Here is a 14,953-nt window from a genome sequence, read left to right as displayed (position 1 = left end):
ATATCTCTAGTCTCAGGGAACCTACTTTCTGTCTCTATAAATTTGCCTTTTCTGGACACTTCAGATGAATGGAATCATACAATATGTGATACCTTGTGCTTGGCTTCTTTCATTTAGCATAATTTTTCAAGGTTCATCCATGATACAGCATGTATCGATAGTTCATTTTTTTATATTGCTGAATAGTATTCCATTATATGGAACCACATTTTGCCTATCTATTCACTAATTGATGGACATTGCCAGTTTTGGACTTTGATGATTAATACTACTATGAACATTCTCATATAAATTTTGGGTGGCTATGTTTTCATTTCTCTAGGTAAATATCTGAAAGTGGAATTGCTGGGTTGTCTACAAGTTTTACATTTGACTTTTCAGGAAACTGCCAAACTAATTTCCAAGATGGCTGCATCCTTTTACATTCCTGCCGGCAATGTATAAGTGTTCCAGTTCACATCCTCATCAACATTTGTTATTGCCTGCCTTATACCCATTCTAGTTGGTGTGAAATAGTGTCTTAAAATGTGATTTTAATTCACATGTTCCAAATGACTAATGATGTTGAACATATTTTCATATGCTAATTAATTAGCCATTTGTGTATCTTCTTTGGTGAAGTGTATGATTGTCTTCCTATTGGATTGTAGGAGTTCTTTGTGAATTCTGGATTCAGATTTTTTATTGGATATGTGTTTTTCAAATATTTTCTCTTTGTTGCTCATTTTTTAATTTTCTTAGTGGTTTTTTTTTCCTTTCAGTATAAAGGGTTTTATTTTTCTGAGATGAGATTATCAGTGTTTTATTTTATGGATTGTGGTTTTGGTATTATATCTAAGAAATCTTTGCCCAACCCAAAGACTTAAAGATTTTCTTCTGTCCGGGCACCTGGGTGGCTCAGTTAAGCATCCCGACTCTTGATTGCAGCTCAGGTCATGATCTCATGGTTTGTGAGTTCGAGCCCCACATCAGGCTCTGTGATGACAGTGCGGAGCCTGCTTGGGATTCTCTCTCTCCTTCTGTGTCTTCCCCTTCCCCTGTTTGCACGCTATCTCTCTAAACAAACAAACAAACTTAAAAAAAAAAAAAAGATTTTTCTCCTATCTTTTGTAAAAGTTGTATTATGAGGTAAGGGTCTAAGGTCCTCTTTTTGCTTGTAGATATCTAGTTGTCCCAGCACCATTTGTTGAACAGACTGTTTTTTCCCCCAAAGAATTATCTTGCAGTTTTCTTTTGCTTGGAGTTTGTTGAGCTTTCCTGTCTCTGCTGTGCCTATAAACTCTAGTCAGTGAGTTGGAGCACCCATAGGACTCCCCTCATTTATTTCCCGATTAACAGGAATCAGTGTTCTGTACTGGCTTTTGCTCAATATCTACAAACCGTTGTTTCAATATATTTTGTCTGGTTTCCTACTTGATTAAAGGCATGAAGGTAACTCTGGTCCCTATTATTTCATCATGTCCAGAAGCAGAAAGTGGTCTCTCTTACCTTTCAGCTTTTAAAAACTGTATTTACCTTTTTGCTTATTATTTCCTAAGCTTCTTAAAAAAACAATATGTTTATAACTTGTGAAGATACAAATTATTCTTAATTTAAAAAGAAAACAGAAGCAGCAGCATCTTTGACATTAGTATCAGAAACATAGTTGTCAGTATTCTTATAACTCATAAGCATGAAATTATAGATCTGATTTAGGAAACAATTTTTAAAAATTACTGTTAATTTCAAGGTATAAGTTCTACTTAATTATATTTTTCTAAAGAATGTAAAATGTGTGTTTTTTCAAATTATAGGCGATTGTGGAAAAATGTGACAGATTCTCTGAGGGAATCTGAAATCGAGAAAGCCACAGAGCATAAACGTACCCTGGAAGAACGCCAGAGGACTGAAGAAAGGCATCGTACTGAAACAGGCACACCCTGGAAAACCAAATATTTTATTAAAGAGGTTTGTCCTACATGTCTTCAGACTAAAACTTGTTATCTACTGTAGTTTACTAGGCTTTCTTGAGTTGTTATCACTTAGACATCTTTATTTCTAAAAATAGTCCAGCATAACCGTGAGCTTTTTCATGGAACTTTTCACAATTTGACAAAACGAAATAGTTTACCAGCAGTTCAGATGAAATGGATTTTGGGATTAAGTTGGCCACAAACAAAAATGCTAACATAATCTCCAGTCACAATAATAGAATAGACAATTGACAATTTATTGCCTTTCAAACTACACTGAAACTTGCTGTTCATTTCCAGAGACTACATTTTAAAGGGAGACATGAGAAACTTAATTGGCTACACAAAGGCTAGTGCAGTGGCTAGAATCTTTGGAACATTTAAGAAAAAAGAATAAAGTGGGGTGTTCAGCTTAGAAAACCAAAACTTGGGAGCATGCATTATAACCTTCAGATATGTATATGCTTTATCACATAGAAATTTTTTATCAGTTTGTATAGCAGTCCCATGGTAGGTTCAAACTACCAGGAATTTTGAGCTTAACATAAAAAGGAATTGTATAACAATAAAAAAAATCCAGTAATAATGGGGAGTACATTTTATAGTAATGCACCGCTAGTTCTATATGAGACCATGGCTTAGGTAGAAGACTTCATGCACTGATTTTGCAGCTAGACCAAATAATTGCCAGATTCTTATCTAAATTTAAAGATTTTTGTTTGGTTTGGTTTATTAGTTTCTGGTAGAACTCAGAGTAAGGTGAATGATTGCAGACCAGAGCTGTTATCAAGAAAAATTTTCTCGGGGCGCCTGGGTGGCTTAGTCAGTTGGTGTGTGATTTTGGCTCAAGTCATGATCTCACTGTTCCTGAGTTCGAGCCCCGCATTGGGCTCTGTGCTGACAGCTTAGACCCTGGAGCCTGCTTTGGATTCTGTTCTTCCTTTCTCTCTGCCCTTCCCCGACTTGCTCTCTCTCTCTCTCTCTTTCTCTCTCTCAAAAATTAAACAAACATTTTTTTTTTTCAATTAAAAAAATTTTTTTTCTTGTCAGCGGTGCCTGATGGCTCAGTGGGAAGAGCATGCAGCTTTTGATCTCGGGGTTGTTAGTTCAAGCCCCATGTTGGGTAGAGAGTCTACTTAAAAGGAAAAAAAAAAGTTTTCTTACCATAGCCAAGTCTAAAGAAGCCCACTGAATTTTAATATTGGTCCATCAGGAAGGAATTTGGAAAAAGTAATTTAATTTTGATTTTTGCATAGTTATTAACCTTAAAACTCCATTTATTTTTTATTTATTATAAGTTTAAGTTTATTATAGTTGCTTCATTACTTTCATTTTTCTAATCATTGGGTATCTATTATAAATATTGGTCATTTTCATAGATAGGAATAATAAAAAGAAAGTACATATCTGCTCTTTTAGATGAAAAAATAAAACTTTGTAATTATTATTCAAAGCTATAGTCTGATAACTGTGGTTTTTTTCATTTCAAACTCATTAAGAAAGCTGAGGTATCAGGAACAGATCTAGGAAGAGAATTCCTAAGGGAAGACCTCTCTAATTCATTAAAAGTGAACTCTGGTGTCTGAGAGCGACTATAATGGCTGCAAGATATAGGGGCGCCTGACTGGCTCAGTTGATAGAGCATGCAACTCTTGACCTCAGGGTTGTTTTGAACCCCATGTTTGGTATAGATATTACTTAAAATCTTTTTTTAAAAAGGTACAATTAATGAGATTTTAAAAGGTAGGCACCCTAATTCTTGCTACTAACATGACATGTAAAGTTGCTACTTCTCATGTATCCTTGGACAGATATTATTAAGAGCCACTGTCAATCTAGTGTTCTGTGATGGTTACATCTTTTTCAAAAACAGTACTATAGGAGTTGAGAATTATCAACCAGGTGATTTAATATAAACAACCTAATGGTTGCCGTTATTAAAGAAAAATTATTCTGACACTTACTAAAAATGTCAAGGAAAACTTCATTCAGGACTATTGTAGTAAAGAAGAGGTATTATACTTAACTCTGAGTACAAGGACAAGTGGAAATGCGAAGGAGTGGGTGGAAAAGAGAATCTTGGTCGAACATCAAGGATGGGGGTGAGGTGGAGGAACTTGATTAGATATCAAGGGTGGAAGAAGAGGAGTTTAGAAATCAGGGTTTGGAGTAGGGGGGATTCTTAGTGAACTGGCTTATCAAAATTCTTTGCTAAAACTGGGTTCAATAGGCCATGGATGAGGCCTAGTCAAGAAGAGAACTCAAAGGAGTCTGACTAAAATTCAGTCAAGGAGCTGGGGTGCCTGGGTGGCTCAGTTGGTTATGTGTCCAACTCTTGGTTTTGGCTCAGGTCATGATCTCATGGTTCATGGGATTGAGCCCTGCATCACTGACAGTGCAAAACCGACTTGGGATTCTCTCTCTCTCTCTCTCTCTGCCTCTCCCCCATTTGCTCATGCCTGCTGTCTCTCTTAAAATAAATAAGTGAACTTTAAAAAAAAAAAAAGAGGGGCACTGGGTGGCTCGGTTAAGCGTCTGACTCTTGGTTTCAACTCAGGTCATGATCAATCTCATGGTTTATGAGTTCAAGCCCTACATCGGGCTCCATGCTGACGGTGTGGATCCTGCTTGACATTCTCTCTCTCCCTCTCTCTCTGCCCCTCCCCCACTCACTCTTTCTCTGTCTCTAAACTTTAAAAACAAAAAAATCGAAAAATTGAAAAAAAAAAGAATTCATCATTTAATGAAATTCAATCAAAGAGAGAGTGAGTCCTTGTCATTAGGAGCCAAGTAATTGCTTGTCTTAAGTCATTTTTGGAATAAGAAGAGATAGATAGATAGATAGGTAGATAGATAGAGATATATAGTATAAATAAATTGAAGGATCTATGGGTTAAAGACAGTTTCAGATCTGACTTATATTTTATTTATTTTTTTAATGTTTATTTATTGTTGAGAAAGCACACAAGCAGGGAAGGGACAGAGCAAGAGGGAGACACAGAACATGAAGGAGGCTCCAGGCTCTGAGCTGTCAGCACAGAGCCCAACATGGGGCTTGAACCCACAAACTGTGAGATCATGACCTGAGCCAAAGCCAGACGCTTAACCCACTGGGCCACCCAGGGTCCCCTCAGATCTGACTTATTTTGCCTAGTCCCATAAACACTGAACTCTACTCTTAGCTACCCTGACCTCAACTGTGTCAAGTCCTGTACTCCAGTATGTGGCTTCATGCGTTTCTTTTCCTCACTTGGTCTTCTCTGGTTGTAGTTCATTCTCTGACTCTAACTTTGCTCCTCGCAGTATCCTATTCACAGGAGCCAGGGAAAACTAATGGGAGTAGAGTTGGGAAAGAACTAGAAAATAATACTCAACTACTACAGTTGAGTAGAGAACGGCTAGTAGCTTGATGACCATTTGTGCTCCACCTGCTGCCTGTCACTCTGTGGGTGAGGCTAAGTCTGCAGTGTCTTGGCAAAATTGGCAGAATTGCTACAAATGACTTCTGCAAATAAAGTGGTGATGGAGCATCAACTAGGTGCCCCCGGACCAGAATTTCTCCCCTGATCCTAGCTAAACCACAGACATTATTTGATGTCTTAAGCACAGAGATTTTTTCCATCACAAAAACTCTTGTTTTTAAATGTGACAGTAGATGGGGCGCCTGGGTGGCTCAGTCGGTTAAGCACCGACTTTGGCTCAGGTTATGATCTCGCGGTTCGTGAGTTTGAGCCCCGTGTCGGGCCCTGTGCTGACAGCTCAGAGCCTGGAGCCTGCTTCGGATTCTGTGTCTCCCTCTCTCTCTGCCCCTCCGCCACTTGCGCTCTGTCTCTGTTTCTCAAAAATAAGTAAACGTGAAAAAAATTAAATAAATAAGTAAATAAATAAATGTATGTATGTATGTATGTATGTATGTATGTGACAGTAGAATTCCACCTTAGTGAAGATGTTGCTTCTAGTTTTGGTTACTGATTGTGAAAATATTAGAGGAATCATCTTTTAATTTATTTTTCTACTTGTTTCAGGGAGATGGCTGGGTTTATCATAAGCCCCTTTGGAAAACAATTCCAGCAACACAGCCTGTGGAGTGACACACACTATCTGAGACTCGACCAAATGAACTTCTTCTCTGTTTACCCTAAACCCTCCCAGAATGGAGTCATTGCACTGAGTAACCTGCTTCCTGATTGCACAGACTGAATCTGGCTAAACCTGAATGTCCCTGTTAGGGCACCACAGAACTGCAGCAAGACCAAAGTGTTGAAGACGTGCGACGGGCCTCTCACCAACCTGTTCATGTGATACGAGCAATATCATCCGAAAACCTTTCACGTGAATTATTAGATGATTCATCTTTTATCCAGCTCCTGCTCCTAAAGTTAGGTTTAAATCCCCTATTTTTGCATGGGGGCAGCAGATACACATAAGCGTGAGAACTCAGTGATTTTGATTTCTTTATAGTAAAGAGTGAAGTCTCTTTCAGAGTTTGTGCTTTGCTTTCTGTCAGTAACTGAAGTATTCACTGCTCTTACAAACAAACCCAAGAGGAGGAGGACGATGACCCAGAAGTGGATTCAGCCATTGTGCCTGAAATCAGTGTTAAAAAAATCAACCAGGTTGTAGTAACAAGGCATTCTGTTCCTTCAAAGAGACTGTGTGCCTGTGTCTGAGGAACTTATCCATTATCCACCTCTGTTGGAACTCTCTTTTAAAAAGTATATTTATAAATTGATTAGAATTATAACCATGGAGAATTTTTTCTTCTGAGCATTTTATTATACTTGAAAACAACATTGACTTGAAAAATTTCAGAACATTTTTCAATACCTAGTTTTATTAAATGTTACACTTGAGAGACAATTTTTTAAATGTGTTCATGTCAATATGATGAGATCTTGGCCTTTCTCAAGAACTGAGGCATTAAAGAACAAAGCAAACATTTAAAAAATAAAACTGTTACTTTTTTTTTCCTTACCTTTTTTTCACTTGTAGATTAATATCCAGTATTATGTGCTATCCCTCTGAATAAGTATGCTTCATCTTACCTCTGTCCATTCAAATTTAAAACAACTATTCATATTTGTCAGTAATTCAGAAGTTATATATGTGGCTGAGTGCATGTATGGTATGGTTTTCTTTCCTTCTCAAGGAAACTCAGATGCTGAAGAAAGAATATGAAGTGAAAAGATATTAGGAAAAAAGATATCAGGAAGTTGTATTCAGGTACAAATCTCTTTTCTTTTTTAATAAGTATTTTATTGAGGTTGAAGGATTGCTGGCAACTAAAAGAATAGTGCTAATTATGGCTTTCATCATTCATTCAAGTATTTATTGAGTACCTACTTAAGGTGCTCAACACTTGTTACTGCAAGCTACCTTAATTTTCCAAGAGTGGTGCCTTACTCTGTTTCTTCTGATGTGGTCTTCCAATCAGTGTGTGTAACATATACCTGTTAGTCATCAGCCATTGTAGGTGGCTGTGTCTCTTGCATCATCATAAGAAGTTTAAGCTTTGTGCTCTGATAAATTGTGTTTTATTGAAGGGTTTAATAGGATGAAAACAGCAAAACAATAATTTTTTCAACAAACTGTAAATTATAAGAGAATAACTGGTTTATGTACAACCATTTTAATGATTCCCTTGTTCATTTTTGCTGTGAAATGCACTGAAAAATCTCAAAATGAGTTATAGTTCATGTGTTGGGAAAATTGAAAAATAATAAAACTAGAGAACAATAATGTCTTTGTCTGTTTTATGAAAGGAAAGAAATAGAAGGTTTGTGTTTAGAGGAGTTAGCCCCCTATTCATTTGAGAGGGACATGGATTTTTTTCTTTAAATTCTTATCCTCAGGAATCTCTTAGGGAGATAAGGAAGTATATTCAATAAGAGGTTTTAAAAATTAAAATGTTTAAATAGCCTGGAAATAGAGCAAGAATGTAAAATTAAACTCAAGATTTTGTTTTATTCTTTGAACCATTTGAATACTTATTTATTTCCTTCAGTTGTTGAGCCATTTTAAGAATTATTGAAATATGATTTTAAAAATTCTTAAGAAAAAAATATATTTATAAGTAATTGAAATCTCATGATATTGGGTTGATTCTTTGACAAGAGTGAAATAATAATACCAATTTTCGGTAATTATTTTACCTTGTCTCCATCTTGACTTCACTGCAGCTTATCTACCAGACAAGAGTTAGAGGTCTTTTCTGTTTTATTTTTTATCTACATGTTGTTGATAATTAGCCAGAGAAATGAATCTTTGCAGCAGTTGCCACTGATTTGTATCTTTTTCTTTGGGATCAAAGTTTTATTTATTTATTTATTTATTTATTTATTTATTTATTTATTTATTTAAAAAAATAGTTTACTTATTTTGAGAGAAAAAGAACAAGTGAGCAGAGGAGGGGCAGAGAGAGAGAGGGAGAGAGAGAATCCCAAGCAGGCTCTGCAGTGTCAGCACAGAGCCTGATGCAGGGCTTGAACTCAAGTTCGAGGTATGACCTGAGCCGAAACCAAGAGTCAGATGCTTAACCCAACTGAGCCACCCAAGTGCCCCCTGGATCAAAGTTTTAAATGAGCACTTTCTTTCTGGCTTTTCAGAATTGTGTGTTAAGAAGTCCAAGAGCAGTAGTGACAAAAAGACAATGTTCTGGCCATTTATTTGGATTTTTTTTCTTTTTACCATGATGATAACACTTACCACCCTATCCCTTCTGTCAAATGTTTGTATTTAAGCTCCATAATTTATATTCTAATTAATTACATTTTGAATAGATAGTTTTGAAGCCCTGAAAGTAATTTTTAGGTTGTGTATTGGGTGAGATATGGCATCTACATATTGATTCCCTGAACTCTTCAGTTGTAACCAACATCACCTCTAATGCCTGCTTGTCACCAAAAATAATAAGAAAAGTATTGAATTTCTCATTCCGTAATTCTAGTACTTTACTTATAACTATAAATATCTGGTACTTGATGAACCAACTTCTACAGATTAATTCTTTTAAAAATTTTTTTCTATAGATTAATTCTTAAAGGATTTATTAATTAATTATATAAGTATGAAATTTTGTTTAAAATATTGCCTTAAGATGAAGGCTAACTTCTATTCAGTGTGCTCCTCCAAAGGCAATTTTGTGTGATCACTCCACAGTCTACACTTGGGAGGGATTCCAGTTCCTTAGAGTTAGTACAGTGACTGGAAGCCGAATGGTGATTTAGCAAAGATAGTGGGAGAAGAAAGAGAAGATGAGTCTACCAGATGGGAATATAAAAGACAAGTTCATATACATGAAAATGAAAATTCCAGTAAAATATATATTCTAGTGGCATAAAATCCCTTCTTGCCCGAAAACCAAGCTGCACAGGAAATTGTTACATATTACAAAGCTTTTGCACATGTTTTCACTACTTGATGTTCACAGTAACACTGTGAAATTGCAAAGTCAGGGATGGCCATTCCAACTTTGTAGATGAATAAATTATTGCTCAAAGTTTAGTGCTCACTTCATATAGCTAGACCTTCCACAAACATCTGTTAAGTATTCCTTTGGGGCCAGATGATGAGTTAGACTCGATGTGACAAATACTATCCCTATCTTTACAGGCTTACGTGAAGGAAGAAACCAAAACCTAAATTCCTGAAAATGAGTCGTTGACAAGGGCAAGGCTAACTGGTCTTTCCAACCCCTAGAAAGGCTTCATGGTACCTAGGTTCTTTGGAAGGCAGTTGATCAATGAGTTGAAAATGAGGGATTTGGGGGGTGCCTGTCTGGCTCAGTCAGTAAAGTATGCAACTCTTGATCTTGGGGTCATGAGTTCAAGCCCCACATTGGGCATAGAGCTTACTTAAAAATGATAATTAAAAAAAATGTTAAAGCAAGGAGTTTGGCTCAAAGTCTACATAAGCCCCAAACAATGCAACTAGGTGACTAACCCTTTTTCCACCCTACAAGACTGGAGAGATTGAATGAGAGAGGTTTCCAATTCAGGAACACAAGTTGATAAATTGAAAATGAGGAACAAGTTAAAGTCTACATACTTAAGTACGAGATCTCACAGCATCTTTCCCTATCCCATTCCCCAAATATTGGCAGTCAGGCTTATCTCTTTAGGCAAGAGATTAAAAGATCCTTTTTGGGGTTTCTGCACTGCAAAGGAAACAACAAAATTAAAAGGCAACTGACAGAATGGGAGAAGATATTTGCGAATGATGACATACCAGATAAAGGGTCAGTAGCCAAAATCTATAAAGAATTTACCAAACTCAACACCCAAAAACCAAATAATCCAGTAAATAAATGGGCAGAAGACATGAATAGACCCTTTTCCAAAGACATCCAGATGGCCAACAGACACATGAAAAGATGCTCAACGTCACTCATCATCAGGGAAATACAAATCGAAATCACATTGAGATACCACCTCACACTGATCAGAATGGCTAAGATTAACAACTCAGGAAACAACAGATGTTGACGAGGATGTGGAGAAAGGGGAACCCTCTTGCACTGTTGGTGGGAATGCAAACTGGCATAGTCACTCTGGAAAACAGTATGGAGTTTCCTCAAAAAGTTAAAAATAGAACTACCCTATGACCCAGCAATAGCACTACTAGGAATTTATCCGAAGGATACAGGAGTGCTGATTCATAGGGGGCACATGTACCCCAATGTTTATAGCAGCACTTTCAACAATAGCCAAATCATGGGAAGAGCCCAAATGTCCATCGACTGATGAATGGATAAAGAAGATGTGGTTTATATATACAAAGGAATATTAGTTGGCAATGAAAAAGAGTGAAATACTGCCATTTGTAACAATGTGGATGGAACTGGAGGGTATTATGCTAAGTGAAATAAGCCAGAGAAAAGCAGACATCATATGTTTTCACTCATGTGAAACTTGAAAAACTTAACAGAAGATCATGGGGGAAGGGAATGGGAAAAAATAGTTTCAAACAGAGAGGGAGGCAAACCCATAAGAGACTCTTAAATACAGAGAATATACTGAGGGTTGATGCGGGGGCAGGGGGAGGCAGGTGAGAGGAGAAAATGGGTGATGGGCATTGAGGAAGGCACTTGTTGGGGTGAGCACTGGGTGTTGTATGTAAGTGATGAACCACCCCTGAAACCAAGAGCACACTGTATACACTGTATGTTAGCTAATTTGACAATATATTTTTAAAAATTAATGAATGAAAGATCTGAAGAAAAAAATCCTTTTTGGGGGAACAACTCCAGAAAAAAATTACTACAGATATATTTGGAGGGTCCACCAACAAAAAAATTCTCAGTTGACAATCCTGTTAATTACAGTAAAGCCAAGTCACTAACATAACCTTTCACCAGGAATCTACACACATCCATCCTCCCACCAACACGTTGCATATATAGACAACACATTACATCTCATTTTAGCAGCTGAGGATCGGCAGATATTTGAAGAAAGATTCTAGCGAATAAAAAAGACCAAACAGGAAAAAATTTTGAGGAAATCCGTAATTCAGGAAATGGTGGGAAATAACTTCGAAAAAAATTAAATCCTCAGATGAGATCATCTTGCTTGTATGAAACACAAATGCTATATTTTAAATGGACTGTTGAGGGAACAAGAACATGTCTTGGAAATTAAATATGATAGTTCAAATCACTCAAAAGAAGTTATAGAAGGTAAGTAAGGGTAAACTCTTGGCAAATAGAACAAAAGGACAAAAGATGGACAATAGGAGAGAAATACAAAAATTAGAAGAGCAATCCAGGAAGTCTAACATATAGCTAGTGAAGATTCAAGGAATTAAAAACCAGAAGGAAAAATATTAAAAATACATACATTGTATATATACATATATATGTACAAGACAGTTCCCAGAATTGGATGACATGAATCCAAATGAAAATGCCATGAATATCCTGCACAATAAGGGAAAAATAAAAGCCCCAAACAAACCACATCATTGTGAAATTTCATAACACTAAGGGCAAAGAGAAGATTCTAAAAACAATAGCATCAGGCTTTTCAACATCACTGAAAGCTAAAAGGCTAAAGAGAAGTACTTCTAGTTTCGCCTAGAATTTTATCCCCAGCCAAAAGACGAATCTGACATGCAAAATTTAAAACAGTTTTGTCCTAGCTGTTCCTTTTCTGGAAGCTATGAAAAAGCACATGCTCCAGCAACACATCAGAGGAGGGGGAAAAAGCAGGAATTGGAAAGATAAGAAATCAAGAAAAACAGGACCCAACAGAGGAAAGAGTCAAAGAGAGGCATCCACTCTACAATACCTAGGTGGTCTCCCAGGATCTAGCTTCTTCAACAGCTATTTTATCTGTGGACAACACTTTATACCAAAGTTCTTTGTACCAGGATCTGTCTCAGTTCTAATGGAGTTCATATAAGATGAGAATATTTTTTCTTGCACGTAGCAATACTTGGTATCTTTGAATGTCAGTTCTCCCAATGCTAATATTCTGAGGTTATTCAGCTGGGCTTCACATGGTGGGGTTTCATCTTATGATCAGTTTCCTGAGAACGCACCATGTCTCAATGTTATGTGGACTACTCAGAAGAGGTCAGAATATTGCAAGTGGAGTCTTGTTTTAGACCCATGATGTCTTTTTTCTTTTTAACAGCTTTGTTGTTGTTTTTAACGTTTATTTATTATTGACAGAGAGAGACAACACATGAGCATAGGAGGGACCGAGAGACGGGGAGACACAGAATCCGAAGCAGGCTCCAGGCTCTGAGCTGTCAGCACAGAGCCGACGCGGGGCTCGAACTCACAAACTGAGAGATCATGACCTGAGCCGAAGTTGGGTGCTCAACAGACTGAGCCACCCAGGCACCCCTCTTTTTAACAGCTTGTTAATGTGCAATGGACTTAAAATATACATTTTTAAGCATATAATTTTATAAGTTTTGATTTGTGTATTCCCATGAAACATCACCTCTATCATAATAATGAGAATATTTATCATTCTCAGGTGTTTACTCTGGCCTGTTGCTAATCTCTCTTTCCCACTTTCCCTCTCTCCACTGCTGTCCCATATCCAGGGAACCTCTTGTATTGGTGTCCTGAGGTTACCATAACAATTACACACAATGAGTGACTTAAAATAGAAGTTTATTCCCTCATAGTTCTGGGGGCTAGAAGTCTGAGATCAAGGTGGCAGCAGGGCCACGCTCTCTAGAGGCTCTAGGGGATAAGCCATTTTTTGTTTCTTTCAGCTTCTGGTATCTTTGACTTTTCTTTGATTTGTGCCCAGTTATTATAATCTCTGCCTCTGTGGTCACATTTTGACCTCTTCTCGGGGTCTTCCTTTCTTCTGTCTCAAATTTTCCTCTGTCTTCCTCTTATGAGGACACTTGACATTAAATTAAAATCCCACCTAGAGAAGTGCCTGGGCGGCTCAGTTAAGCGCCTGACTCTGGATTTTAGCTTAGATCACGATCTCGTGGTTCCTGAGATCAAGCCCCGTGTCGGACTCTGCACTGACAGAGCAGAGCCTGTTTGGGATTTTCTCTCTCCCCCTCTCTCTCTGCCCCTCCCATACTGTGCTCTCTCTCTCTCTCTCTCTCTCTCTCAAAATAAATAGGGGTGCCTGGGTGGTTCAGTCGGTTAAGTGTCCGACTTTGGCTCAGGTCATGAACTCGCAGTTTGGGAGTTCAAGCCCTGCAGCAGGCTCTGTGCTGACAGTTCAGAGCCTGGAGCCTGCTTCAGATTCTGTGTTTCCCTCAGTCTCTGCCCCAACCCCTAATGCTTTGTCTCTCTCTCAAAAATAAACATTAAAAAAATTTTTTTTGATAAATAAATAAACTTTAAAAAAATCCCACCTGGATAATCCACAATGATCTCCTTATCTCAAGATTATTTTTTAAATGTTTATTTATTTTTGAGAGAGAGAGAGAGAGCGGTCCATGGCCCGGTGGCTGGGCACCCTGCCTGTGCACGACTTCGACGCCACCGCCCACGCGGCAGCCGGCCTGGGTGCCAAGGCACCCAGCCCCCAGAGAGAGAGACGAAGTGCGAGGGACAGAGAGAGAGGGAGAAACAGAATCCGAAGCAGACTCCAGGCTCCCAGCAGTCAGCACTGAGATCGCCACAGGGCTCGAACTCATGAACCAAAAAGATCATGACCTGAACCAAAGTTGGACGCTTACCCGACTGAGCCACCCAGGCGCCCCCTTATCTCAAGATTCTTAATTATATCTGCCAAGACCCTTTTTCCAAGTAAATTAATAATTCTGGGAATTGAGATGTGGACATATCTTTTGGAGGCCACCATTCAATCTACCCCACCACTAACCTGCTTTATGTCATAGATTAGTTTGCATTCTCTAGAATTTTCTGTAAATGGAATCAAACAGTATGGTCTATTTTGGGAGGGAGGTCTGGTTTATTTCACTTACCATAACTATTTTGCTTCTTATTCATGTTGTTTCATGCATTAGAAGTTAATTCTTTTCTATTGCTGAATAGTAATTCATTGTTTGGATTATACCACAATTTGTTTATTCATTCACCAGTTGATAAACATTAGGGTTTTCAGTTTTGGTCTAGTACATACAAAGCTGCTATGATATTCTCGTACAAGTCTTTGTATGGACATATGCTTTCATTTATCTTGGGTAAATACCTAGAAGTGGAATGGTAGGCATGTGTTTTTAACTTTTTGGGAAATTGCAAGAGGGTTTTCCAAAATGGTTGTACTGTTTTTCACCCCCAGAAGCAATACAGGAGAGTTACAGGTACTTCACATCATTGGCAACACTTGATATGGACAGTCTTTCTAATTTTTGCTATTCTAATAGGTGCGTCATGGCAGCTTATTTTGATGTTAATTTGCATAACTGTAATGATGCAATGTAGTAATGCAGAACATCTTCTCATGTGCTTATATGCCCCCTGTATACCTTCTTTGGTGAAATGTTCAAATCTTTTGCCCATATTTTCATTAGGTTATTTGTTTTCTTATTGAAGTTTGAGATTTCTTTATATA

General features: G+C 37.7%; 1 protein-coding gene across 2 annotated transcripts in view; it reads left to right on the top strand.

Annotated features, from left to right (window-relative positions):
- The window catches only part of OSBPL11 (oxysterol binding protein like 11), an 84,971-nt gene extending 77,280 nt beyond the window's left edge, over positions 1 to 7,691 (top strand). For both annotated transcript variants that reach the window (XM_053903463.1, XM_019448664.2), the window contains 2 exons: positions 1,794 to 1,947; positions 5,978 to 7,691. In XM_053903463.1, coding sequence (XP_053759438.1) covers positions 1,794 to 1,947; positions 5,978 to 6,043 — 220 coding nt within the window. In that variant the 3' untranslated portion in view covers positions 6,044 to 7,691. The remainder of the gene's footprint in view (positions 1 to 1,793; positions 1,948 to 5,977) is intronic.
- Positions 7,692 to 14,953: the final 7,262 nt, after the last annotated feature.

Source organism: Panthera pardus, unplaced genomic scaffold, assembly GCF_024362965.1.
Source record: "Panthera pardus isolate Hobbes unplaced genomic scaffold, ASM2436296v1 HiC_scaffold_16, whole genome shotgun sequence".
Lineage (NCBI taxonomy): Eukaryota > Metazoa > Chordata > Mammalia > Carnivora > Felidae > Panthera > Panthera pardus.
This window is presented reverse-complemented; position numbering and strand designations above follow the sequence as displayed.